The 26,945-nt window shown below is 39.7% G+C and overlaps 1 protein-coding gene across 3 annotated transcripts in view; it reads right to left on the bottom strand.

Moving 5' to 3' along the window:
* The window catches only part of TBC1D4 (TBC1 domain family member 4), a 95,158-nt gene that overhangs the window by 20,732 nt on the left and 47,481 nt on the right, over positions 1 to 26,945 (bottom strand). For 2 of the 3 annotated variants that reach the window (XM_056494483.1, XM_056494665.1), the window contains exons 2-11: positions 19,726 to 20,328; positions 18,327 to 18,416; positions 15,119 to 15,223; positions 12,848 to 12,980; positions 10,958 to 11,049; positions 10,079 to 10,189; positions 9,302 to 9,421; positions 6,535 to 6,609; positions 5,346 to 5,572; positions 3,382 to 3,531 (exon numbers count right to left, since the gene is read on the bottom strand). In XM_056494483.1, coding sequence (XP_056350458.1) covers positions 3,382 to 3,531; positions 5,346 to 5,572; positions 6,535 to 6,609; positions 9,302 to 9,421; positions 10,079 to 10,189; positions 10,958 to 11,049; positions 12,848 to 12,980; positions 15,119 to 15,223; positions 18,327 to 18,416; positions 19,726 to 20,328 — 1,706 coding nt within the window. The remainder of the gene's footprint in view (positions 1 to 3,381; positions 3,532 to 5,345; positions 5,573 to 6,534; positions 6,610 to 9,301; positions 9,422 to 10,078; positions 10,190 to 10,957; positions 11,050 to 12,847; positions 12,981 to 15,118; positions 15,224 to 18,326; positions 18,417 to 19,725; positions 20,329 to 26,945) is intronic. The other variant, XM_056494577.1, reaches the window with a different exon arrangement.

The following is a 26,945-nucleotide window of genomic DNA, read 5'->3' on the forward strand; positions in this document are numbered from 1 at the left end:
GAGAGACTAAGCCAAAGCATCTCCAAAACAAGAAAAACAGCTTCTTAAATAGAGATCAGTCATTGCTACCAAAAAGCAGAGAGGAGTTTCCACCACCACCTAAGCAGACATCTTAGGTGGACATCTTCCTTCTACAAGGGGAACATGCTGCAAGGTCACCTAGTGGAAGAATCTCTGGGAAAAGATAACAATGTAATACTCTGCATATTTACGACAGATGCATCACAACTTAGTTTGGAGAATATTGGTTCTCTGCAGGGCTGCTTACCCTACACTTCTGACCCAATACAGAAACCAAACTGCATTTATCAGCTTGTATACAATAAAAAATGGACAGCTGTAAATTCAATATAAACCCTCAAATATTTCAGTCTCTACTTTCATCCTTAAGTTGTTCCAAGCAATAACTCAAGAGTACAGAGTACTGAAGGTTCCATCTCAGGTAACTGCAACTCAGTTTCACCCATTCACTATTCCATTAGGTCATGCATAGCATGAAGATGAGACAGCTAGTTCAGCGGAAGAAAATTAAAAAAAAAAAAAAAAAAAAAAGAAAGAAGAAATCTTAAAAAATTGGTCAGATTACAAATATGCTTATTGCTTGGTTTTAATTATCTAAATCTCTTCCCAGAACTGTTCTTTAAAATGCTCCCAAAGACTGATATTTAAAAAACCTAAATGCTACCCCATTTCTAGTAAACTCTACATAATACTTACCTGAATTATTTTGCACTCGGGTCCATGAAAGCCAAATGACTTGTGAATAAATACTGTTGTTGCTCATGCCACGACTTGCATTTTTCCCATTTTGCCTTCATTTCAACTCCTCCTCTTGACTGCTCTAAGTGGCAATTGAATCAATGCAACCTACTTAGCAATTTGGAGGCTGAGATGGTACGAAATCCCCCAGATCAAGTATAGAATTCAACTTCCCAGCACTTAAGCTGGCAGACACCTATATGTAAGACTAATACATGAGGCATTCCTCCCATCTGGGAAGAAGAAAAACCAGTTCCTACCAATTTACACCCCCTACTGGTTCTCACTCCTGTCATCTATTTTTATTCTGAATAATTACTTTCTGCTATTTTGTTTAAAGAATATTCTCAAGTATTTTACTTCCTTCATGAGATATGAAGCTGTTTTTAAAAAAGGAATCTGTTCAAATTCAGCTTAAATGATCCTTGCACAGCAACACAATGAACAGAGAAATTGTGGGCTAGTCAAACCTGCACTAAAGGTCACTCCATTTTTAAAAGTGCTGCTTTCATGTTTATATTAAAGTCTTGTTTACCTTTATGTTGACCAGACAATTTTTTTAATCCTTATCTGCAATTCTGTCCTATGCAGCACAACACACTTGTCAAAAGTCAAGATTATGTGGAAATCATTTCCACCCTAGCCTTCTCTCCAGAGAAATTTATTGACAATGTCATAAAAACATTCTGAAGGCACCTATAAATATTATGTTGATGTCAAAATTCACTATATTGTTCATTCCTTAAAGAAAGAAACTATATGGGGGGCTGTAACTAAATGATCTTTATGGTCCCTTCCAACCCAAACCATTCTGTGATTCAATAAAAAAGCCCTAAAAAAACAAAAGAAAACGAACAAAAAAAAAAAAAAAAAAAAAAAAAAAAAAAAAAAAAAAAAAAACCAAGAAAAAATCCCATGTCATTCTGTAACACTCTGTTTGTATAAGCCCATCTGACTGCTACAACTCAAAAAATCTTTCTAAAATTAATTCCAACTAAAACTGTCTCTGCTCTTGCACACTGAAGTTTGACAGAACACCAAGAAAAGTTGCCTGCTGCATCATGTGTAATCTCAAAGCTATATGATAAAGAAGAAAGGCAGATTTTTTTCTCCAGTGCAATAGGAATTCCACACTTCAGAAATGTGTAGCAACCAGGATTATTCTGGAAAATGCACTGAAGTTTTAATTAGGGCTCCTAACACTCAAACAGTTTATAGTCTGCAGATTGCAAAGCACTGACACACTGTGCTTAATTCCAACCTTCCAATCTACACTCGCTCACTTGAGAATGCTAAGAACACCTCACACTGATCCTACTGGGATAGACAGCAGTCTTTCCTCTCTGAAGAAAAAGAACCAAAGGTCAAAAAAATGCCAACAAACCAAAGAAGAAACCCACAAGAAAAAACACTGTAAAATATGAGAGCTTCCTCTCACTCCTAAACCTGATGGCATAACATACATTTGCAAGTTTTGGCCACTGTTAGTTGGACAATATATTTCATTCTCCACTAGCCAGTTGAAGTGGTGGATTACCTCAGTGACCATTATCACATTATCAGCATTATTCACTCAGCACTTCTTTCTGACTCTCTCTGTTGTATTCCCTTCACAAACCCAACCAGATGCAAACAGTGCACTCTTGCTACTGCAATTTCCTCACCATGACAGGTGACCCAGTTTCCCCTTGAAAGGCCTATAGCTAATGAGATCCCATTTTCACAAGAGTCTCCATACAAATTAAAGATCAAATAATATCAGAAATGTGCATACTGTAAAACCTAACTAGAAACATGGTGGTTTTCTAAGAATTACTCCTTGAAGATCTCCTCACCCCAAGAGTTCACAGTGCCTTGACCTGCCTGCATAACCAATTCCAATCTCAGAAATTTCAGTTTGGAATTATCTGGCATTAAAAAACAGTTTTCATACAGTACTCAATCCTTCACTCCCCAAACCCAGAAAGCTGGGTTTCATGGTGTCCATTACAAAATGGGCAAACTGAGCTGTGCTTTGGCTCAGCTTGGACCAACTCTGCTATCTGAGAAACAAAGCTGGAATGGAATCCAAATTAGAGGTAGTCTGTAAGAAACAGGTATGGGGGTTTTTTGCCACTTTTCATACCTTTTCTTCTTTCCAAATCCTCTTCAACTGGAAGTTATTTGTTAATTCTCTCCAAACATCTCACAGTTAGTATCATCTAGTTTACTTGGGGTTTCCCCTTCCTCATGCACAGGCAACCCACATTAGTACTGTACACTCTTCCCATTGCTCTTTTTTATTTTCCATGCCAGTGATCATGCTGGTTTGCATTCAGCAGAGAAAGCATTAAATTGGCATAACACTCCTAAAATCCACTGCATTTCATGTGACAAACCAATGCAGCAAATTTGCAACACTGCAACAGAAATAGGTGACAGCTACTTGATGTCAGCATAGAAGCCTTTAGTTTTAACAGACTTTTTTATCCAAAAGCCTGTTTGCCCATTTGCATCAAGGAAGTCTGTTAGAAATGCAGAGCACAAGGCAGAGAGGGAGAGATGCCATGTGCTGCATTCCACTGGGAATCCTGCTGTTAAGCTAGTGGCACTGGAGAACTAGGCAGGAGACAATGCTCTCACCTCTTGGAGAGGTCACTTTCTGAGTGCTGGAGCAACCTTCCTGAGCCCTGGTAAAAGGTTTTCAGGAAAGAAGGGGCAGAGAGAGAGGAGGGGAGACCAGGTGACGCAGATTCACTCTCACTGAGAGCGCGCCGAACCCCGACCACAGGACTGTGCAGGCAACAAGAGAACACAGCAGAGGGTCAGCACTGACTCAGACACAACCACAAAACCCCTGAGCAGAGACACTGGCCAAATACCTCATCTTGGCTTACAGTAACTTTGTTTTCCAGAAGATAAAATGTACCACATGCACTCCTGGGCATCTTCCCTGGGGATATTGATTTTGCTGTTACAGCTGATTTCTATTTAAAACTTTACAATGACTTTGCATAACAAGGAGATTACCTTATTTCTTAAGCTTTATTTAATGCCAAAGCAAATTCAGAAAAAAGGAATCTCTTAAATGTTCAGAAAGTATCCTTAGAAACCTTCTTCCAATAATATGAACCGCACTGTTTCTTCCCCTTCTATATTCTTTTGCTTTTGTAATCTACACATTAGGAAGCAGAGATTATATAAATGCAATCTTTCTGGATAAATTTTTGTGAAGTAATTAAATTAAAAAAGGTAGTCCTACTTTCCAGTTAAACATTATTTAGTATTGAAAGGGAGATAAAAATTCTGTTTCTTTTACTTAATATTTATGACTAATCCTCAAAAGGAAAGAACGAAAAATCCCATCTTAGAACCACACTGCCACAAACTGTTTTGACTAAAAATCTGCTGATGCCACTTAATCAGCGACTGCTTACAAGTTATTACAAAGTAATGCAGTCAGCAAGTCCTTCACTTTGAACTGTCAGGGTTTCCTGTTTGCATACAACACGGTCAGTGGGAAAAAAGTTTATCTCAGTAAAAAACACATTATTTATCTCTCTAGAAACACAATGCAACAAAGGCTAGTTTCTTACCCTTCACTCCATTCCATTCTCCCGAAACAAAATAAAATTTTTTGCCCTTCTCTATTAACTGGTGCAGCATTCACACTGATATTTTAATGTAGACATCAAACAGGTGACAAATTATTATTTAAAGCCATTTTTAGAAAGAGTCCAAAAAAGCAGAATTATAGCCAAGCACTGAAGCAGACAATAGGCTGGAGTATGTGATCCTCCAACAGAAAAAAAATTCAGCTCATCTGGGCCTGAGTTTTGTAAAGGGTTTGGAGTTTGTATAGTCACTTACAGCCAGCATAGAGGACAAAAAGAAGGCACAACCAAAGAGGCCCACAATGAATTGTGGGGACCTCTTCTGCTGAGCGAAGGAACTGTGTTCCATATATTAATAGCTGGAGAGTCTCCAAAAAGGAAGCAGAAAGAAGTTACAGAGGGAAGCTACAGAGGGAAATCACATGCCTCATAGTTCACTGGATGTGTTTAATCCTTATATCCTTCTGCAAGACTCCTCACCAGTTTTAATTCTGGACACAGTCTCTGTGAGATTTGACTAACACGGCTACGGACACATGAAGCTGTTAGCACCTTTTTCATCCTTGGCATTAAAGTTTCAGCCTGCCATCTCTGCTGCTTAAAGCACTGGGGGCCTCTTTTCCAAAGGGTCTGACTAACAAGACAGCCAAAAAGGCTCAGCTCAGAGGTGACAAAAACATAAATAAATAAATAAATAAATAAATAAATAGATTGGTGCTGGCGATGGATTGATGCCTCCCTTGAACCACTAATTCAGGGATTATTGAGTGACTGCAAAGTACCTAACTACTCAAGAGGCAGAGAAGGCAGGCTGAAAATAAGTAAACAAATGAACAAACCGACCGCGGAGAAGTGCAGAACCAACCTGAACCGAACTCCTTAGGTGCTGTCTCAGAGGCAGGGCTGCTGCAGCCCCCAGGAGGAGGGAGGGGGTGATGCTGGAGCGGGGACGGCAGGGGACCGCGGGCAGGTGTCACGGCACGCCCGACTCACCTGGTGGCCTCCACGCAGCTCTGCCGCAGCAGCGGGGAGCGGGCGCTCTGCGAGCGGCCGTTCTGGAAGGTGATCCTGCGCCTGGCACTGGAGGGAGGGTGGCTGAAGGTGTGCGCGCGCCTCCTGAACTGAGGGGAGTCCGAGCCTTCCTCGGGAAACGCCTGCCAGGCCGAGGACACCGGGGACGCCGGAGGAGTAGCTGGCGGGGAATCGCCCGGAGAAGTGTCCTGAAAGGAAGTGCTGGCGGAGTAAGGCCCGAGGCTCCGTGCCCTCAGCTGTCACTTAACCCGCAGGCAGCCAGCGCCGGGGTACCAAAGCCTCTCCCCTTCTGGGTCATGGCCTATTGTATGCTAATTATCACCCAAAGCAGACATCCTTTGACAGCTCGCTCCGAACCAGCAGCGGCCTTCTCCCAAAAAGTGAAAGCGGAGGGAGGAATAAAGCTGTACACGCAACACAAACACACTAATTACTCCAGGCATCCTCTCACAGGGATTGGCATTGCAGCTACCAGACCTGTCTCTTTTGGGAAAACACAGGGATGGAAAAGGCAGGGAAACTGCTTTCAGCTAGTTTCCTCGACATATCGCGAGCATACTTCCTGTACCGTCACAGCGACATCCTGGAAGAGAGACTGTTATTGCACAGCCAGTTTATGAGCAACTGTAGCAGGAAAACCATAACAGAATCTTCACCTCCTGGGAAAACCAGTAACCAACCCTCATGTGAGGTAAAACTTTAAAAACAGGAAACAAAAAGAAAGTGAACAGAGTTCCGCCCTCTTGCTGCCATTCAGCATCCCCAACAGCTGGGCTTAGGTCAAAAATTCTTACTTCCCTAAAGCAACTATTACTTACAGAAAGGATTCTTCACCTTCAGAGCACTTCCTTTTGTTGAGACATGACCTTACTTAATTACTTCAGTAAAACAAGGCAGAAACCAAAAATTCCTTGCTTTTTGTAAAAGCAAGGGAAGTGTAGGAAAAAAAGTACTGGCAATCAGATTAAAGCTGAAGCTTCAAGTCAGCATAAATCCCAGCTTTCTTACACCCTCTGCCTCTCAGTGGAAACATCTTTGAGTTTTGTATGTTGATGTGCTCTGTTCTACTTCCTTCAAATTACAGCAGAGCGCCGTGTCACGCTCCACTGAGAGCTGCATGAGAGCTCATTTGAGCTGACTCCTTACGTACTCTGTCAGAAACCAGGCTGCTGCAGCGTTCAAAGCTGTCCACACTCCCCAGGCGGCCCCGCATTCTGTTGGCTCCCTGCGAGAAAAAAGGCAACAAATTTAACCTGGTCTTGCTCCTCTTCTTGGGCAAAGATAGCAACACCTCCACAGCTGAACACAGGACAGTTCAGGAATTTGATGTGTCAAGCACTTTACAAAAAGTGACATCTCTAGCTGGCCAAACTGCATCTTCTCCCACATTGCTCTCAGGAGTTTTAAACCTGCAGCTCTATTGTTTGAGGCAAGTGAGTACTTCCTGACACTTCTGAGGCAAAACAGCTAAGTCGGCTCAAACAGCTGAGTTCAAAAAACTCCAGGATTCAGTACTGTGCATGCACTGCTCTTGATGGATGCAGCGGACACACTACACTCCCATGAGATGCACTTTATCAATATCTAAATATTTCAGACAAATTATATCCACCTGGGCAAAAGGAGTAAAAGCAAAAAAACTAAAACCAGGGAGAAATGCTGTCTTGGCAGCAAATCCAGCCAAATAGCACCAGACAAGACAAAATTTTTCATTTATAACGCAGATAAACCTGATGCAAACTTTCTAGAAATTTATGCTAAAGGATCTTTGCTGAATTTGTAACAGTCCTTTAGTTTCACAAGAAAAGAAAATAGATCCACAACACTTTTTACTAGCTTTTATTCCTAATGTTAACTGCCTGGTGATGTTTGCTGTTGGACACTTCTGACTGCTGAAGCAAGTTGTTTTCAGTACTTTATCAGGAGAAAAATAGCCTAGGTTTTAGGGAAACTTTAGACAAAGCTCCTCTTGGTATGTTTGCAATGCAGGGGAAGTTTTGTCAACATCATCAGAATTGATTTAGCCTCCTTTTTCCTGGTAAGAGTTATTTTCAAAACTTAGAGTGCTCTTTAAGTACATTATCCCACTTTAGCACATTACCAATAAATACTCTGTCTGAAGCATTTTTTCACTGAATCTTCCAAAAAAACTAAGAACAAAGTATAAGTTGGAAGTTCTCACTACCTTTGAAAATGCACACTTTTGGCACTGTAAGAAGGACTTTTTGGTTAAGAAGGAACTACAGAAGAGGTTACTGCAGCATGGAGTGGATGAAATATGTTCAAGAGGTCAAAGAAAGGTTATATTTATTTCTCTGAGGTACCTCATTAGGAAGCCTGTTTTTGGTCCAAACCTCATGAAAATAAGATCAGTCTAGCAAAACAAACAAGTGAAGAAGTGACATTCCTCTGACTATGTGAAGCCAGAGCACAGAAACCAACATGTTTTTTAAGGCAGGTAGTGAGTGCTTAAAATGCCACTTGATGCTATATACCTAGCTATAAAGGCATCCACTTAAAAGCCATCCATTCCTAGATACTGGTTACTATATACTTCTCTCTTTCTAACTTTCTTAAGATTGAGGCTAAGACTCTCCCCAACTTATACTGACTTCTAATTTCTATTTTGAAGTTTTTCTCTGTAAAAAGATGATGAATGCTGCTTTAAAAAAATAAATGTTGAGTTCTTTCACAGCCACTGCAGGGTTAGTGACCCACCACTAGAGTTAGATCACTAGCTAGTCACATGTCCCTTAGATGTGGAAAAGAAACCAGACACATCCAAGGCATGACTGTAGATGTCACCATTTGATGATATTCCAAACTGCTGAAATCACATGAATTTTCTGACTGCCATCACTCTTTTGCTCTCTTTTACATACAGTTACTCCCTCTCTCTCCATATTGAGACCAAGTCCCTAGTTGGTAAAATCTGCTACAGAAGAGAGGTCAAATTTGACCAGGAGAGTTTAAAGCTAGTTTCAGCCCTAGATCAAATGGACACCTACCTGTAAGTTCTAAGGATTCTCTCTGGACAAGAGTACTCTGTTTCCTTTATAGGAACATCCATGGCATCCTAGGTTACTTTATGACATGTCCATGTAAGCTGCAGGACAAGTGCAACTTAGTGCTTTTGAAGTTACTAGCAGAAGGAACTTAATGTCACTGGTCCAAATTATCCTGTACTCAGCTCATCATGTTTCCCCTGTAATGACACACTGGATCCCAGGCATACAGCCTTCTTCAGATATATGGCTCTTCTCTGACTCACCTTTCTGAGTGGAGGACACTAAGCAAAACCTGCCATTCATTTACCAAAAGACTACTTAATGTAAGAGTTTTCCAGTGGTTACCTGCAATTTCACATCATATCTGGCTAGGAACTTCTTCATTAAAATGAAGATCAACTCACTTTTTAAGACTATGGCTTTTTTCCCTCTGTAAAAGGAACTTTGTTACTAGTTTCTAAAGATTCTTAGTGCCTAATATGAGCAATTGTAGCTATAAGCTGGAAGGTATTATTTCTCACAACAGAGAGATTTCCCATATATGCAAGGCACATTTACTCACACTTTGCAAAACCAATTACATGTCTCTTTATGGGATCATGCAACCATTCTGATTGAATTTTATTCTGAAGCAACATATCCAACAATACTCAGCTGGCTCACTTGCCACCTACAATGAATATTCATTATTCAGAAATTTGTCTTTTTTCCCCTCAGTATGTGTGGCCTTATAGTAAACTTTCTAATACAGCTAAGTCACAATCAATCCAGCTGTAACTCAGATTTCACAACAGGGATATTGCTTCATTAAGCATTTATCAGACTGAGGACAAAACAAAGAAAAATCTGATAGGTCTTTACTGTCAAGGATATCTGGGACAGCTGATGATAATGAGTTGTTAAACTTACCCTTGAGAAGATATTTTCCAGAGAGCTAGTCAAGGATTTCTTTGCCTTGTTTTTCAGAATGTCAAGTTTAAACCGGCCACCACTGGTGGTGTTTTCTGGAACTGCACTGTTAGAAATGACCTGTTGAAATGGGCAAGGACACTATTCAGCTTGGGCAATTCTTTTTTTAATTGTGAAGACTGTTTCCAAAGACTAGACGTGAACCATGTTACATAAGAAACAAAGTACCCTTGGCCTTATTTTAAATAAAACACCACAAACATAGTACCCTTCTTCCAAAAAAAAAAAACCCCAAACAAGAAACCAAAACAGTCTCCCAAACAAACAAACCAACCAAACCCCAGTTAAAGGCACATTCCATCCCACTATACTATAAAAGCATACCAATTTAACAATACTGTTGCCCATTTTCTTTGCAAGTTCATAGCTTAAACTAAAACTGATGCCCTTTTCATTCCTGTTCTTCCTAGATATTATTGCTTGGGCATAGGGATCAAGGGGGAAAGAAAAAGAAGAATTATTCTCACACTATAAGGAAATACAGACATAAAATTAATTGGTTGTCTTTCTTCCCCTGTATGTCCCCTCAACTTATAAAATCCAGGTGAGCCACTATAAATTAAATCAGATTTCTCTTCCTGTACAGTCCTTTCTTAACCATAATACCCAGCTTCAGGTACTCCTGAAGAAATCTGGCAGTGGTCTTACAAGTAATTAAGACAGCATTTTACTAGGGTGGGAAGGGGGAGAGGAATAAGACAAAACACAAAGCTTTACCGATGGCGCTTCACCAATGTGGATGTGCGTTTTCTGCTTAGTCTCACAGAGCTGACGGAGGTGTAAGATCACCAGCTCATTTTCCTCCTGGTCATTGTCAGGCTTCATTTTCTGTCAGCAACAGCAAACAAAGGAGTTGGTCTTTGAAGTCATGACTTGCTTATTTTTCCTTCCTATGTAGTATTCCTTGAAACACTGATACACCAAACACCAGAGAGCACTGCTATGGCAAATTGCAATTCTGTCTGTGTGCCTTCACACTCCTGAGCAAGACAGAACAAAAACTGAAAAATGTTGCAGGCTGTAGAGAGAAGGGAGCCTTATGCCCATAATTTTGTTCTCTAAGACTGTCTGTTAGTCTACAGCCTTCTAAGTGGCATAAGGAAATCAAGCCACTCTATTCTTCAGGAATCCAGAGAGGAGCACAGCCTTTGGAAGCCTAAATCATTGCATACTCCATCCACTAGAGTATATCGACTTACACTAGAATGCTGTGCCCAAGTAAGGCAAAAAAGAAAAATTCTGAAAATTCCGGACGTGTTCCTGATACCTGCATGTCCCTCCTGCTCTCAGCCTACTTCCACATCACTTTCAAGCAGGGAAACGTGTTTACAGATGAAAAACTAAGCTCAGAACAAAAATTATACTCTTACATAAGAACAGAGTATCTCAGCAAATCTGGGAAACAAAACTTTTCCAACAGCAGTGTATCACACATGAGGTTAAGTTGGAGCATGTTATTTCAGTATGATTTTTGGTGGAAAAATAGTAAATTCTAGATAAACTAAACAACAAATCAAACAAATCTAAAGCAAAAATACCCAGTCCCTTTTATCATGGACTCTTTCAAATTAGGAAGAACAGCCTCTAAGGTATTACCTGAACACGTTCAAAAATGTCTGCTTGCTCATTGTCAGTTAGCAATGACAGATGTCTCTGAATTACAAGTTTGGCTCTTGGTGGATAGAGTCCTAGGAAAAGAATGGACCATTAAAGATCCTCAAACAATCTCTCAAAACACTTTTGAGCAAAATGACAGTAGAAGATATGAACCTGCATTTGAGTTTATACAGGTTAAATATATGACAGTTGTATGTCCAATGTATACATGATATAAAATAACTGAGGTTTTGCTAAACCACATGGCTTTGTCTCCTTTCTTTAGCAAGAAAAAATATAACCAGCAGCAGCTAGGTGGCTGACTCCTGTATAAAAGTTTGTGCTCCCTACTCCAACAATGTCTTCTGTCCTAATGACAAGAAATCACTGACAGCTGGAAGCCTGACAACTGTATGGGAAAGGAGAAGGAAAGGGTTATAATGGGAGAGATAATCAATACATAGGATACTTTGAAGTTTTAAGATGCTTTTTACTGAAAAATTTAGATGCCTTTCTGCCCAAGGAAAGGATAGAGTAGAGGTCATATCAGAGAACTGAAGACACTTTTAAAAACAAGAACAGCATAAAAGCTGTAAGAATAAAGGAAAGAATTTCTGATATTCAATCAAGTGCACATTTTGTCACAGAGGTAATTCTAGGAAGCTACAAAAAATGTGAGTGAAAACAAATCCCTCAAACCAGATGAAATTTTTTTTTTTCATCTAAGGTAGATGTCATTCATAAAAAATTGTAATCAGAACAAATTAATTATTTTTATTTCAAAATCACACAGCTTTAGGTTTGATTTTGCTAAATGTCTAGACTCAAAGCAGGTGGATTTAAAAAAAAGGGACACTAAAATAAGTTTTTCAGTCACTAAATAGAAAGCTTATAGTAGCTACTACTACATACAGTACTCTCTCTAGTTGCTGCCCCAAGAGAGATTTTATTTTGATACTGCGAACTTTTTAAGTTACTTACACTGCCTTATACAGCAGCCTCTAACAGTTACAGAAAACTTTCCCAGCTCAGCTTTACTACTTCTGAATACCTGTTGTTAAACCCAGAAACTGTAAGTCACAGCCTAGCAAAATTTCACCTCACTGTGATTTTACACTTAGCTTTTCATCCACCAGAGGGAAGCAAGTGGCAACAGTGACTTTCAATGAATGGGAGAACTGTAAGTATCAAGCACCACCATAACCACACCAGAAAACACAAGATTATTTGATTTTTGTAACGTATTTACTTTTTTTTGCATACAATACTTTACAAAGACACATGGCTGAGTGACCATAAAAATAGGATCTTAACTGTTTTTAAAAAATTCTGTCTTGTAAGACTTTTTGCATGTGTGCTGGCATACTTCACTTCCAGAGACAGTACAAAAGTTTGTCTATTCATACCTGTCTTAACTTTTTTAAATTATATATTAATCTTTTAACTTAATAATTTATTTTCCCATAATATAACTAGTTTTTGAAGTGTGTGAGGGAATAAACACAAAGAAGGATAAAATAACCCCTCACAGGAAAGAAGGAACAGACAGGAAAGAAAGATCCTTTTTGATCATGACCATCTTTTTGTGAGTCATTTTGAAAGCATGCAACTTGAGAAAAAAAAACCAAACAAACAAATGGAAGGTCAGCTGGTGGGTTTTGCTGCTCTGATTAAGAGAGGTATGATGATGAAAGAGTATGTATTTAGAACAGAAGCTAGACTATATTCATTTGCAGTATCATAATTGCTAGCACTCCACCTAAACACAGAGAAGCAAAGTGACAGTAAGAATTACATACTGGGATACTTTCACCTCTGCTCTCACATTGCCTAAGTTATTCCTCTAGAAAAATTTGCAAAGCACATTTAGAAGATAAACTCAGCTGCTACCTTCAATCCTTTCACAAAGTTTGTGCAATGAATGCATAGGGCAGGCCTCACACAGTTTAATCTGTGTCTTGGCACTTTGCAGGGCTGCAGCAGTGCTGAAGGCTTGCTTCAGGGTCAGCATTACCTCATCAACCTGTATGGAAAGGAGGGAAAAGAGTATATAAACAAAAATACATGCCATGTACACAAAATTAGACTTATAAATCACATCTCAGCTGCTTTACAATTAAAGAAAAAGATAAAACTATACAAAGGCATTTGCTATTTTCTAAATAATTTGGTTGAATTCCCAGCTTTCTGCCTTTTCTGTAGATGATCACTATCTTAAAGTTCTGCCAGACAGTGTGATTTTGATGTCTCACTGCAGCTACTCAAGCTTACTGGGAAAGCACCCACTATTTTAAGAGGCTGCAAGTGAGAAGTTTTGGCTTGAATATATGCTGGCTAAATAAAAAACATTAATTTCTTTAGCTTCAAGTCTTTCTTGTAAACATGTCCCCTCTTAATCTCTGTCCTCCCACCACTAAACCATTTTAGCACCAACCCCACAGAGCCATCCCTGCTGGCAGACAGGAGCCCCCCACAGCAGTTCCCTTTTCTCCTGGATCCCAGACTGCCTACCAGCTTCATTACAATCACTGCATGCCCTTAAGTGCTGCTGGCCTGCCCTGCAGCCTGCCCTGATCTTTCCTCTGCCACTACACCACAAACACAGCACAAGAAAAGCTCAATTTGTCCCTAAGGTTGAGCACACAGCATTTCTCCACACTCATTCAAATGTGCTCCCATACCTGGCACACAAAGCACTTGGAGTTCCCCTCTCTGTATTTCAGGGGAATACAATGCTTATTAAAAGCTGTTTGCTCAGGATCAGCAAGGAAAGAGGGAGACAGCAGCTTGAGAACAATTTTAGGAACAAAATCAGTATTCTACTTCACAATCAGGTTCTCATTGTGCTTATTACTTTGTTTTATAAGCAGGGAGCAGAAAGCTGAAATATTTAAGACCAAAATCATCCAGTTGAACATTAAAAACATACAGACTTTTTTGAGGGTCTGTCACTTGTGTGGGAAAAAGGACAAAAACACCTAGAAATTGAATCTGGAAAGCTCTGCCCTGCCACAGCTGAACTGCCACCAGGATCCCAGTGATTGCATCTGAAAGTAGCTCAGGAATGTTTATTTCACACTGCAGTGTGGGCATACCCATGCGTATCAGCACTAGAATAAGCAAAGAGGTTCATAAAAACATAAAAACCACTTAAGCCTTTGAATTATGCATAGTCAGATTTATCAATAGGTCAGATGTAACCTTCCTGTTAGTACAATGATAAAGCTGATTTCATAGCAAGCTCCCGTTTTGACAAAAACGCAGCCTCAGCTGTACATCTAGAGCTGTTAGCTATTTAAAGTTTTACTGATATAAATCTATTCAAGCTAGTCAGTGGATTAACAAATTACATTTTCAGCTAGCTAGAAAAGTGATTTTTAAGTTTATCTGAGAAAGAGTTAGCAGCTGTTACCAGCACTGTCAGAAACAAACACCTTTCAGAACAGGAAACCAACTTCTTTTAAAGTGTCACATTTTTAAAATAAAAATGGGGTAGCCAAAAGTATTTCCTGTATGAATCTCACACTATTAAGCTATCTCTTATCAGTAAAATCAGTGGCATCTGGAACTTCATTTAATTGATACAATGTCCAATGTACTTTTTTATAGTTATATACATCCAGGAATACTATGGTTTTTTCCTTCTGTGATCAGATGCTGCTACTTTCTTCTCCTGAGGAACAAAACAGACTACAGGATAAAAGCTAAAGTCAGATGTAGTCTTAAGACACATGCAGGGTCAGCCAGTAGTTTAAATCCTACCCTGAAGGGTATGTTTGGGTTTTATCACCAGCTTTGTTACTGATTCAATATGTCTTTACATGTTTAACAGGGAACCAAGTCTCTCAAAAGTTACAATTGGAAGAGTTAATCAAATACAGAGCCCCAATATGCTCACAGTCTGCATGCATGAGCACACCCATATGGATTCATCTATTTGTTATTGATCTATGCATCAGCAGAGTATCAGGATGTGGCTGTGTATGATCAGAATGCACACATTTCCTACTGCAAACCTGCATGGGCACAGCTGATGTCCTGCACCTGAGCAGATGTGAGCACTGAGGCTCAGCTGGCACAGCAGAATAACAGAGACTCCTATTCAGGAAATGCCTTGGAAATGCTCTGATGAAATGGTAAGGATCTTTAATAATTACTCACCAGAGACTCACTTGCACACTGGAACACATAGCAAACATACTGGCTTAACCCAGGTTCCACAGATTCCCGGCAAATAAAACCAAAGTGATCAACGTGTTTTATACCCTAAAAGAGTTTAAAAACAGCATTAGTGGATTTTATAAACAGTCTACAAAAATTGTAATAACTATAAATGCATACGCCTAATGATCTATTTTACAGGTAGTATAATTATTTAAAAATTGCTTTTTGTATTTAAGTTACATAAAGATCTTTATATAATCAAAACCAAAGTTCTACAGCAACAAATCTGGACCAGAATTTATTCCATTAGCAAAACTGGATTTTCAGGGAAGCAAACTAAAGACCACTGGGTTGTATTTGGAATTGCCTCCACAGTGAAAATTTGATGCTACAAGCCATGCTAAAACATAGTATCAGGGTAGCAGCAGACTCTTGCTTTCCTGTAACACATGTTAGGACTACACCAAAAAAAAAAAAAAAAAAAAGGGAATGAGTGGCAACATAACAGAATCCCAACTAAATTCTGAAATAAATACAGAATCCCAACTAAATTCTGAAATAAATTCTTTGAGACTGAGAGTTACATACCAGAAGTTTCAAGATTTACTACACATTACTACTGACACTTTTTTTAAAGATCTCCATATAACAGCTCATCAGGGAATGTTGCCTTGCTAAAAACAGCACTGAGAAGATCAAAGAAAAGACAGCTGCTTCCTAAGAAGCACTATATTCCCAGTCTCAGTTCATGGAACATGACTCACTATTGTTAAAGCTTTTGCCAATGTTTTTATCATCTGAGTATGGTAATAGTAGATTTTCTCCAAATGAAAGCCTAATCCCTCAAGTTCAAATACAACAAAAATCAGAACAGGGCTGCTTGGATCCATCTCCAAAGAAAACATCTATATCATAAAAGAGAGGAGGAGGCAAAGCACTTGCCTGTCACTGCAGAAAACATGTGACAGACTGAACATATTGTCACTATACACTGATGTTTTTAAAAACAAAATTCCAGAAGTCACATTTGTGCCACTTAAGATGACAAAAATGGCATTTAGTTGAACCATAGTCCAACTAATCTTGACTTCATTTTCTCATGACATATGAAGTCTCCAAAAGCATAAAATAAAAAGGTCAGGTATATACACGTTGATCCATAGAACAGTGAGGTGTTGACCTCTGTTTTGCAAGAAAACATATTTATTAAAGGTGGTTTGGTGAGATGCCAGTTCCCTCCTTACTGACAGTGCCTGAACAAGTCTACTACTGTCTTGACTTCTCAGACTCCACAGGAGAACATTTGAGGGGGGAGACAGATGTGACACTTGCCCTAGTGAAGCACAAATAGGACAGTATGTTCCCAAATCAACAGTACTTCCATCACATTTCTTTAAGACAGCAGCTTTAAGAGGTCATGGCAAAGGAGCCAAGTTTTCTGTTGCTCTGGGTTCCCTCAAGGGGAAGGCTGCAACAAGAAAACTTCTACAGCTACTTGATATCTTAGTTTAGGCTGCACACTCAGAGGTTTATCACCTCTGCTGCTTGACAATTATAAAGAGTGTGGATAATTACTTAACTGCAGCAGCTCAACCATGCTTAAACTATAAAATACCTTTATTAGACCAAACTAAGAGAATCCAGAATGCAAATTGGCAATAACATCTCCTTTTCATTGTTTGTAAAGCTTGGAAGGACAAATACTCCTAAGCCACAGTCCCACAATACATAGTAAATCACTGCTCTATAAATCAGAACAGAGGAGCCCTGGGGCTAGCACCAAGTTCTTAAAGGAAGTACTGATGAGGTTTATGCAACCAATGCTTAGTCTTGAACAAATTAATATTTTATTTCTATTGAACACAGAACCCCTACTCTGAAGTAACCGTTTCGCGTTTAAAAGAAACAAAACTAAAACAAAAAAACAAACAAAATCCTCAAAGTATTGTGAGTGCCTCTTTGAGTTACTGAAGAATGCAAACTAACAGAAGCTTTGCTCCAAATGAAAGTGAAGAGGTGGAGTGAAAAACACACAGAATTACCTGACACTATTTACTGTACAAATTTTTATGATGAGAAGTTCAGCCTTGATGGTTTCCATGGTCTCATTGGTCACCATACTTTAAAGTCTGCAGAAAAAAGGCTGTTCCCTCTTAGGACTGTTTTGTTTAACTATTATATAAGTATGTAAATACAACCTAGGAGCCCAGTACCTGAAGCTGAAGTGTCACTTCAGTACACCCAAAAAGCAGAAGACCCAAGTCATCTGCAAATTCTTTCCATACCTCTGCTTCAAGAATCATTTTGATCTCTATTTATTACAAAGCTATTACTACACTGCCAGATGATACTGTCCCATTCTGCATTTGCATTGGCTTTTTTCCTCTACCAAAAGCAATACAATTGTAGTTAAAATGTGGTCATTTTACAGACCTGGATCTTTAGCAGGTAGCTCAAGACACAACTTGAGTTACAAGTATTGCTTAATTCTTAATTTGTCTAGGCATTGATAGCCCAGTCATGCAAGAGAAGACTTGTTATTAGCACTAAAATGAATGCACTTGGGGGTGAAATACAGGTTTAGAGAATGCCAAAAGTGTACTTTAAACTAGAATAATCATGTTTAAGAAGGCCTGAAGTCATGATGTGGCATGGCAAATGAAAAGAGATAATAAAGTAAGACCTCAAAGCTAAAAGTGTCTGTAGTAACTGGCGCTGAACAAGAGCAAGATGGAAAGGTGAACACCTTAGCCTTGGCATTTAACCTTACAAGAAAAGATTATTTATTACTGAACATAGCTAGGTACACCTATGGCCATATTCTCCAGAAGAAATGATGCAGGTGAACTGCTTTTTTTCTGAAGGGTTGATTTGATGCTCTCCTACTTTCATTCTGAAGGCTTCAGGAACTTAGCTGCTCAGAAACAGTACACTCAGAGCATCCTAAATGGAGATTAAACTGCTTCCAAAAACATATCCAATACTCTCCCAAAGCAGAACAGTTTATACCTTGTTTGCTGATGAATGATTGAAGTTGCTGGTATTACACAGCTCAGATGGGTTATTTTGCACTCATCTTTTCTGGAAAAAGAATTCTACATTTCTTTTTTTCTCTTGCCTATAGACCAGCAAGGGAATACAGCTGAAGAGCAAATAAAATATTTTTCTCCTGATGATCTACATATTGCATCTTATTAATGCTTACCTGAGAACATGAGGAGATATCTTTAAAATTCTTTTCAAACACAACAGATTTGGTATCTGGACTGATGAGGTTAACTTCAAACCTTCCAACCTAAGAGGGAGAAAATAAATCTAATTTATGACTGTCTTGGGGGCATAGCATTTACAGCAACAAAAATGACAGAATCTCGCCCATTCTTGTTCACATAGAGTACCTTTTGGCACAACAGCTTACTCAGCAGGAACAAGGGTGCCAGGGTGCTGTAATTCTGCCCATGTTGAGTAAGAATATTTCAGCAAGAACAATACACTCAGTTGAATAACAAAAACGACTTGGAAAAAACACAGCTTTTCTTCCCCTCCCCCACCTTTTCTTCCATTTATTTTAGTCCTAAGATTATATGCTTGACAGACAATACTAAAACCTTTAGGAAACAATGTGGCTACATTAAAAGCTGAAAACAAAATTTGGGAATTCTTGGTTTTTAAGTTATACCGTAGATTAGCTGAGAAACTAAGACAATACTTTTTGGTTTGTACTAATTCCAAATGAGGAAGAGTAGGTTCTGCAGCAAACTACCTTTCAGCTTTCCCAAACTGCTTCTCAAGCCCATGGAATTTATTCTACAGACCTCAGAGATCCTTTCAGCTAAATCCTTTTCATTACTAGTGTTAAGCTGTGGTTTTCTGAAGGGCAATGCATTCTCACTTCAGTTATCATTTCCTCAAGAGAATAAAAACCAAGAATGATTCTTAAAACAAATGGAAAGACAAAATCCAGGCATTTAGCCCACTGTTATTTTAAGGTCCAAAGATTTTTCCTTTTATGGGTCACCTCCTTTAGCTGTGCTTCTGTTTTCTCAAAACAAGTTCCAAAGATGTGAAATGCACTTCAGGCAAGAGAAGAAATAGCCATTGGAGTCTGTAGGAAGAAGCCATCAGTGCAGAGATGTTTGAATACTCAAGAGGAGACATTAATACAAATTATCAAAAAGAGGCTGGCTCAAACACAAGGCTGTGCAAGTCTTATGTGAAGTTTTCTCTTTTTAAGTGCTCAAAAATGAGGTTTTGTTTGCACGGTTTGAAAGAATATTCATGTTTTTCAGCTAGGTTCTAAATATCACCCTCACACACAATCCTCCAGAACTACATATAAAATAATTATTTCACTAAAAAACTCTGCTCCTTTAAGTGATTACTCCATAAATAAATACTTTTTCTAAAATTTTGCCTGAGCTCACGAGTTGAGGTGAAACTTCAGGCTACTTGTGTTCCAACCATTTATGAACAGATACAAAAAGATTTATGACAAATCAAGAAGCCATACCGGATCCATTTCACTCATCTTTCAAAATTTGTCTCAAACTGCACAGGGTGAGAAGAGGGGGTACAAAACCAAGAGGAATTGTCCTGGAACAGACCTGGAACAGCATTGTCCTGTTCTTCTCGGAGTCGGAGGGCTGGACGTGGCTGGGAGCGCTGGCGTGCCGCCGGCGGGCCTGCGCCTTCAGGTTAGCGTCGTGCACCCTCCTGTGCGTGAGGGCCGTGACGCTGCTGCAGCGGGAGCGGAACTCCTGCTGCTCCTCAAAGCCGGAGTCCTCCAGGATCCTCTCGGGAAAGCAGCCTCGGGCGCCGCCCAGGCCGGCCAGGTTGGTGTGGCTGCCGATGGTGAAGGTGGCAGCACGGCCCGGAGGGCTGGCGGGGCTGTCCGGCTCCTCGAAGGGGCTGTCCAGGGGAGAAGCTGGGGCGCTCTCCTCGCACAGGGACACGTCCCAGCCCGGCTCGGCGCCCCGCTGCTCGCCCTGCAGCTTCAGGCGCTGCCGCTCGTGCAGGCTGAACTGCTCCATGCAGTCATCGATCAGGGTGGACGGAGCCTTCTTGTGAGCCACGGTCACCTTCCCACAGTACAGGACCTCGAACTTCTGGGAGTCATAGAAGGCATCTTCACTCTCCTTACTTGGTTTGGCATCTTCTTTCAGTGCTGCTTTAGAGACTTGTCTTATGCTGCTGATGACATCAGGAACCTAAGGGGACAGTGTGAAAGGCCTTTTTAGTAACCACAAATGAGACAGCAGAGACAATGATGCATCAAGCATCTGTTAAGGTAAGAATTTACACAAGCTATTTATTTCTCCAGCAGAGTGCCACAAACTTCTTGGCAAAGAATATGAAACCAGTAAAGTCTAAACGCTGTTTGGACAATTTGTGCAGTGGAAGCAGAGCAAATAATTTCTAATTTTTCTTCTGGAACGCCTTCCAGTAACATAAGGTTTTAAATTACCAGAAGGTCAATTGGCAAATATTCACATCCTTTTTTTGTTTGTTTGTTATTAGTGAGACTACCTTCTCTTTCCATTGTCCTCTGCCCACACTGGCATGTTTTACTGCTGTATTCTGTAAAGGGCCATCACTGTTCCTTTGTTTATATTTTGCAGAGACACTTATTCTATTCTTAAGACTGTTTCAGGAACAGTTTTGTGAAAAAGAGACCAACAATCTCCATCAGTTACAACTGACAGTTTTGGAATAGAAGTAGCAAGAATATGAACATTTTACTGAAGTACCATGTACGACTGCATTAGGTCTCACTTATTATCAACTATAAAAACCTTGCCCCACCCTTCCCATGGCACAGTTCACCTTAAGATCACACTTCCCTGATGCCTCAGTCATTGTGCAATTAAGCAGAACACACAAATCTCCATTCTTCTCTGCACAGAACCCCCCTATACCCTGTAGGGCCAAACTGCGCATCTCCAGAAGAAACTCAATTTCAGCCCTGTATCACACAGTCTTTCAAAGACACCTGGTTCTTCCTCCATTTTATCCCAATCACCCTGAGAGGAATCTGCTTTCAGTACCAACGTATTTAATATGCAAGCTCATTTTTCATTTTGGCTTCACAAAAGAAAACAAGGACTTAACTCCACTAACTTTAGATCAGAGTGGTAATAGCTGCTCTCTGTTTAGTACCTACTCTTCTGAACCATACACCTTTCACACATATCCCATTTTTTCTGAAACTATAATGTATGGCAGCATACTACATGCATTGGGGAAGTTACAAGTGACAATGAGATAAAGAGAGAATATCAATCCAATTTTCTTTGCAAGAGAAATCAGTTCTCAACATTCAACTAATCCAATACAATAAATCAACAGCTTTTGTATTCTATACAGCTTCTCACTTTAATATTTGATATTTTTCAAATAATTTTTCTATTAAAAGAAGGCAACTTAAGTCACACCTTAGTAAATAATCCATGGTCCCTAGAGTATCTCTTTCTTTCAGTCACATGATACCAGCTGAAGCTTGCTACTGAGGCAGCAGTCTCATACACCAACACTTTTGCAAGTCACAGTGGAAAATTACCTCATCTTAATCCCCATCTCCCACTACACACTCCTCATCCCTTGGGCATTCAACTCAAATCTGCTTCCAGTTCATTTATTGCAAAATGAAGTTCAATTACCCTGAGGTTTGCTGACTGTTTGGCTTCTATCCCTTTAGATGTCACCATCATCTCAGTTTTCAGAGAGGCTAAAAGCTAAGTCTAGATCTGACACTGATATGAGACTATAACTATTCTTCCCTCATTCTCACTACTGGGCTGCTTTACCACTACCCAAGGTCCATTTCCTCCCAGCCATGGCAGTTCAGCTGGTAATGCATAATCCCCACTTTGCACTTGCCTGTTTGTATTCCAAGGTGCAGCTCTTTTTCCACTGATTGGTCTTTTATTCTCTCTACGGCCTGTGCTTAAAGAAGCTCTAGAGTTTAAATTTCTTAGTTCTCTATTTTAACAAAATTCACAAACTAGCTATCTTTTCATTAAAATTTCCCCTTTTAGAATCCAGAAGCTGTTACAGGGCAATTTACATATATTTCTATTCAAAATACAGTGACAAATGATAGTTCTATTCAAAATGCATACACATTACACACAACCAACTAGAATAACCACTGTCAGCTGTTTAATCAGCAATTTAAATTTTTTTAGAAGTGTATCATCACTTCCACTCCAATAACTGGGTTTTGCCTCCTGCTTATCACCTCTAAGATAAAAAACCTGGATATTCCTAAGTTTTTCTAAAAAGACTCAGTAGCTTCCTAACACATTCTTCCACCAGCAAATGTCAAAACAGGCTGGGGATAAGACACTACCAACCCTACCCCAACAGTAATACCCACCCATTCCCTCTTCTGTCAGAGATCTCCCTCACAAATGCACAGTTATAAGTAATAGCAATTTTACTTAGAGAAACCCACCACCCTAAGTATCCTGCTGTTTATCACTTTTATTTCCATCTTTTCCAGATTGTGTATGCTTCTCAGACACTAGTATTTAAGCCACAATTATCATTTCAGTATCTCTGCTCCTTAGAAAGCTTTTGGAATACATAAATTGTTACAGTATTTTCACTTGTGCATAGAGGGATCCCAGCATTACAGCAGGGGTTTCAGCTCATACAGCCCAAACAATCCTTATTCCCTGCTTTGTTTAGATATATTTTTTACTATGCTATTTTTTTTGGTGTTCCCTCATCAGCATTCACTTTTTTACTTCTTTTCAACCTATAGACAGAACTAAAGAAAAATATCAAAGTGAACATTTTGAGACCTGTTTAATCTATGTAGTTATGAATACTTTTGTTATGTACAGATGAAGAGAAAAGCAATGTTATACAATACAGTGATGTCACAATTGATAACTAATATCTGTCAGATGGCCCAGAAGCAGGTCCAGATGCTTGATAGTTGTTTCATGGGTACTCTCAGCAGCATGATGTAAAAAACAGCTTCAAGTATAACATCCAAGACAGATGCTAACATTGCCAGGCTATTAGTTGTGCACATGAATTGTATTGGTGTTTAGTGTTCAGGAGTAACTGTGTGCTGCTGCTGATGTACTCAGTGACTGACAATGTGCCAGCCTGTGCTGTTAGACCTGACCCTCTTCACTCCCAGAGTGACACTTTCTTATCAAGAACCAAGAGCTGCTTTTGAGATGTACCTTATCAGGGTACAGTATTTTCATGTAAAGATTTGACTTTGAGCAAAACCCCTAAGTGGGATCTAGTGGAGTCTGAACAGTTTGCATCTGTGTTTTCCTGAAATGCAAGATGCAGGAAAAGTTACATAATTATCAAGCATACATCCCAGTATGGCTTTTTACACATTTCTTTGACGTATATCATTGGGTTTTGACATTTTTGCTCCTCTGTGTACCAAGAAACCTCAGTCATAAAAGTTTCACCATCAAAGTTGTGTAACTTTTTTGGATTTGGATATTAGGTTATTATCTCTTAATGTCAAAATTGCAGGGCAAAGTTAGACAAGATAATAAGCAGAATGGAGCTTTTAAAATACAGAATTAACTGGATGAAAATTTTTAACTACTCTTGGAAATCAGTTTTGGAATATTAAGATGACAGACTCCTAAAACAGTCAAAACTTCCTAATGTGTTTCCAAGTTCTAGTATTTCCCTGCAGAAGTCTCATTAAACTAAGCAGCCAGAGGGGAGCAATGGGATTCTTACTCCTGAAACCCACAGAGCCACTGACAATCTTCCTGGACATTTACTACCAGCTGTTACAGTAGAGCAAAATTAAAATGTTAGTGAGTTATTGTAAAAGTTTTCAGCATTCACCTGAATATAAAGAAATTTAATCCTTAAAATATTTAAGCAATTTATCTATTTAACACACTCAATTTTTTTTTTTTTTTTTTGTAAAGCCTTGAAGACAGTTAAACCAAGAAGAAAGACTGGATTAGACAGGGCTACACAGCATATTCTCAGGGTGAGAGAGGCACATTTCCAGCCCAAACAAACCCTGTGGTGGGACACTTCAAGAAGATTCAATTCTCCCAGACTTTGCCTCTTCCAAATCCCATGGTCTAGGGGCCTATCATCTTTTTCCAAATATTGTTGGACAGAGAAGGAAATAACTATGTTCCAAAGTTTGCACAGGGCTTCTCAGTCCAGAAAGGTAGGAGCTAATGGTGCAGTGCTGGAACAGCAGTTCTCAAATGCAGAAACATAATGTTGGCCATTATCATAGGTTTTATTAATGAAGTTGCCCTATGCTGCTGAGTAGTAGCAGACTATTTCATGAATCAGAACAAGGAAATTACCCCCCACCCCAATACACTCACTCAAATGTGCTGGAGCAGCACACAAACCTTCTCTAATGCAGCAGTGACCTCATGCTTAAACAGTGACAGGCACACTGAAACAAAAACCAAACAAAATGGATCTGAGAGCTTTCTTCCCCTCCAGGATGTCAAGAGCATCCATGCCTGTCAGGAAAAAACAGCAGCATGTGTACTTTAAGACCCTTGAAACAGTGCTCATAGTAACTCCTTGATCTCTGAACAGAGCCAAGAGAACTCAAGAGCAGAGATCCTTCCTCAGGGGCTGCTCCAAACAAAACCCCCAAATGCAAGAGGCCATAATATAAGACAGGATGGACAGTGGGTACCATAACTACAAAACTAAAGCTGTGATACTAGTTTGGCTCTTCACTGTGAACAAAACTTAGTTGAGGAAAAAAAACCAAAACAACAAAAAACAACCCCAATACCAAAACCAATCAAGGAAGACTGTGAGTTAAGAAGCAAGCAAGTGCTCTATGATGTCATTGAAGAGGCAACATTTCTCTCCAGGGAAATATATTTGATCTAATAGGAGCAAATAAAGAAAAAAAAATCAACCCCATACTTGGGAGTCCAAAGCAAATTTGTTATTCACATCCAAGTAGCCTAAGATTGTATGAATTAGTCTTCACCCAAACAGAACTGATTCAAAACATGGGGACTCAATAAGGAAAAGTTAGCTGTACTCAATCAGAACAGATGGTACTGGCCAAGCTCTGCATCACCTACAATTAGATTCTTCTCTGGAAAAACAACATAATAAGTAAAGCATGACACTGACACAAAACTTGTTTACCACAGGCAGTAGTTTAGATAGTTGAAACCAATGACAGTACAAATTTAGCCAGATAATCCCCAAACTCCTCTATTAGTACAACACACCTATGATCTTGGTAAGACACCTTCTGAAATACTGCAGCACATCAATATGGCCAGATAGTGTAAGGTGGCTGCACTCAGTTAACTCCTGCTCTGCAATTCAAGGGCTAGATCTAGTTCTGTCCCTTGTGACTATACCTGTAACAGTGCTAATTCAAAAAGGAGAGTGAACATCTTCCTCCTGCATTAGTAGCACACTGCACAAAGGGCATGTCATTAGTACTGCCAAGAAATATTCTACAGTACATCAAGACACTTCACTGTGTTCTACACAGAATAGTATCCTCATGTTGGAAAGAAACATCACTTTAATTGATATAAGGAATGCAAGGTCTTTCATCTGACTAAAGTGCAGATTAAAACCAAAGGGAGGACTGCAGAAAAACAATTACCACCAAATTCGTTTCATGTCATGTAAGTGAGGTTTTGTTAAAATTAATTCCAAGTGCCACAACCCTTAAAACCTCAAAACCAGAACTTCTGTCATGAGTATGTGTCATCAATATCTTCAAGCTGCAAAACACAGAGACTGTTGAGCCTACCAAATCATGCCTGATGCAGCATAACAGTACAACATTTTGTCACAAGTCTAGAAAGGGCAGAGCATCTCCGTTGTAACACTACATGCTTTCCTGAACAGCAGTGGCAGAAGTGGAAGCATTAAAAAATAAATCCTTTTGAATTTACAAGAGCATCCAGTGAAAAAGGTGGATGCCCCCTTTTTGCTGGAGTGATAACTTTCAAATGAATCCTTCAGCAATTACTGAGCTGTCCTTTCAATTTTAATCCAAACTTAGAGCTTAAATGCTATGGATATTGCAAAGAAGAACAAAATTTGCTGGCTGGATTTCATTATTTCCACAGATGAACAGAATTTCACTGTGCAGAGTAGCTGCAGCTCTTCCTAATTTGTGTCTAGCTTCCACATGGAAAATTTCAGTCTGGAATTTATTAACAGAGCAAAGCCTTCTTCATACCATAAGGCTTATAAACATAAGTGTGACTGTGAAGTACTAATCTAGCAAACACGTCTAACAAATGTGGCTACTTAATGGCAGCATTTCTAGCAAGGCAGTTATTTTCAAAACAAGGGAAAAGCTCAACCCCTCTCACTTCATCACCACGCAAAGTGCAGTGGCAGATCCCTTCCAGCGTACGGAGACGGGAGATGAATGAACTTCACACACACACACACACAGCAGCAGTCAGTACCTTGGGGTGAGAGATCCAGCTCGGAAGCAGAGGCATGTCCAAGCAGAACTGTCACCAAACCTGAGTGTCATGAACACCCAGACTCAGGAACAGACTCCTGGGATAGGGGAGTGCAGAAAGGATCCCCCTCTGACAAAGGGCTGGCAGTGCTGCCACGGCATTTCCTCCGGCTCGTTTCGTGATCTCACAGCAGAGCCAGAGATCCCTGCAGCAGCCGTTACTCTCCACAAGCCAAGGATTTCCTGCCTTGGGGCTGGAAGCATCCACGCTGCCTTGCATTTGAATAATGCACCCCACTCATGATCCAGCTATGTACACTTAAAAGCAAACAAAAGAGAAACAGGAAACTGTTCAGAAATCAACACCCTGCACTTTGCTCATTACTGGGAGTT

Source organism: Oenanthe melanoleuca, chromosome 1, assembly GCF_029582105.1.
Source record: "Oenanthe melanoleuca isolate GR-GAL-2019-014 chromosome 1, OMel1.0, whole genome shotgun sequence".
NCBI classification, from domain to species: domain Eukaryota; kingdom Metazoa; phylum Chordata; class Aves; order Passeriformes; family Muscicapidae; genus Oenanthe; species Oenanthe melanoleuca.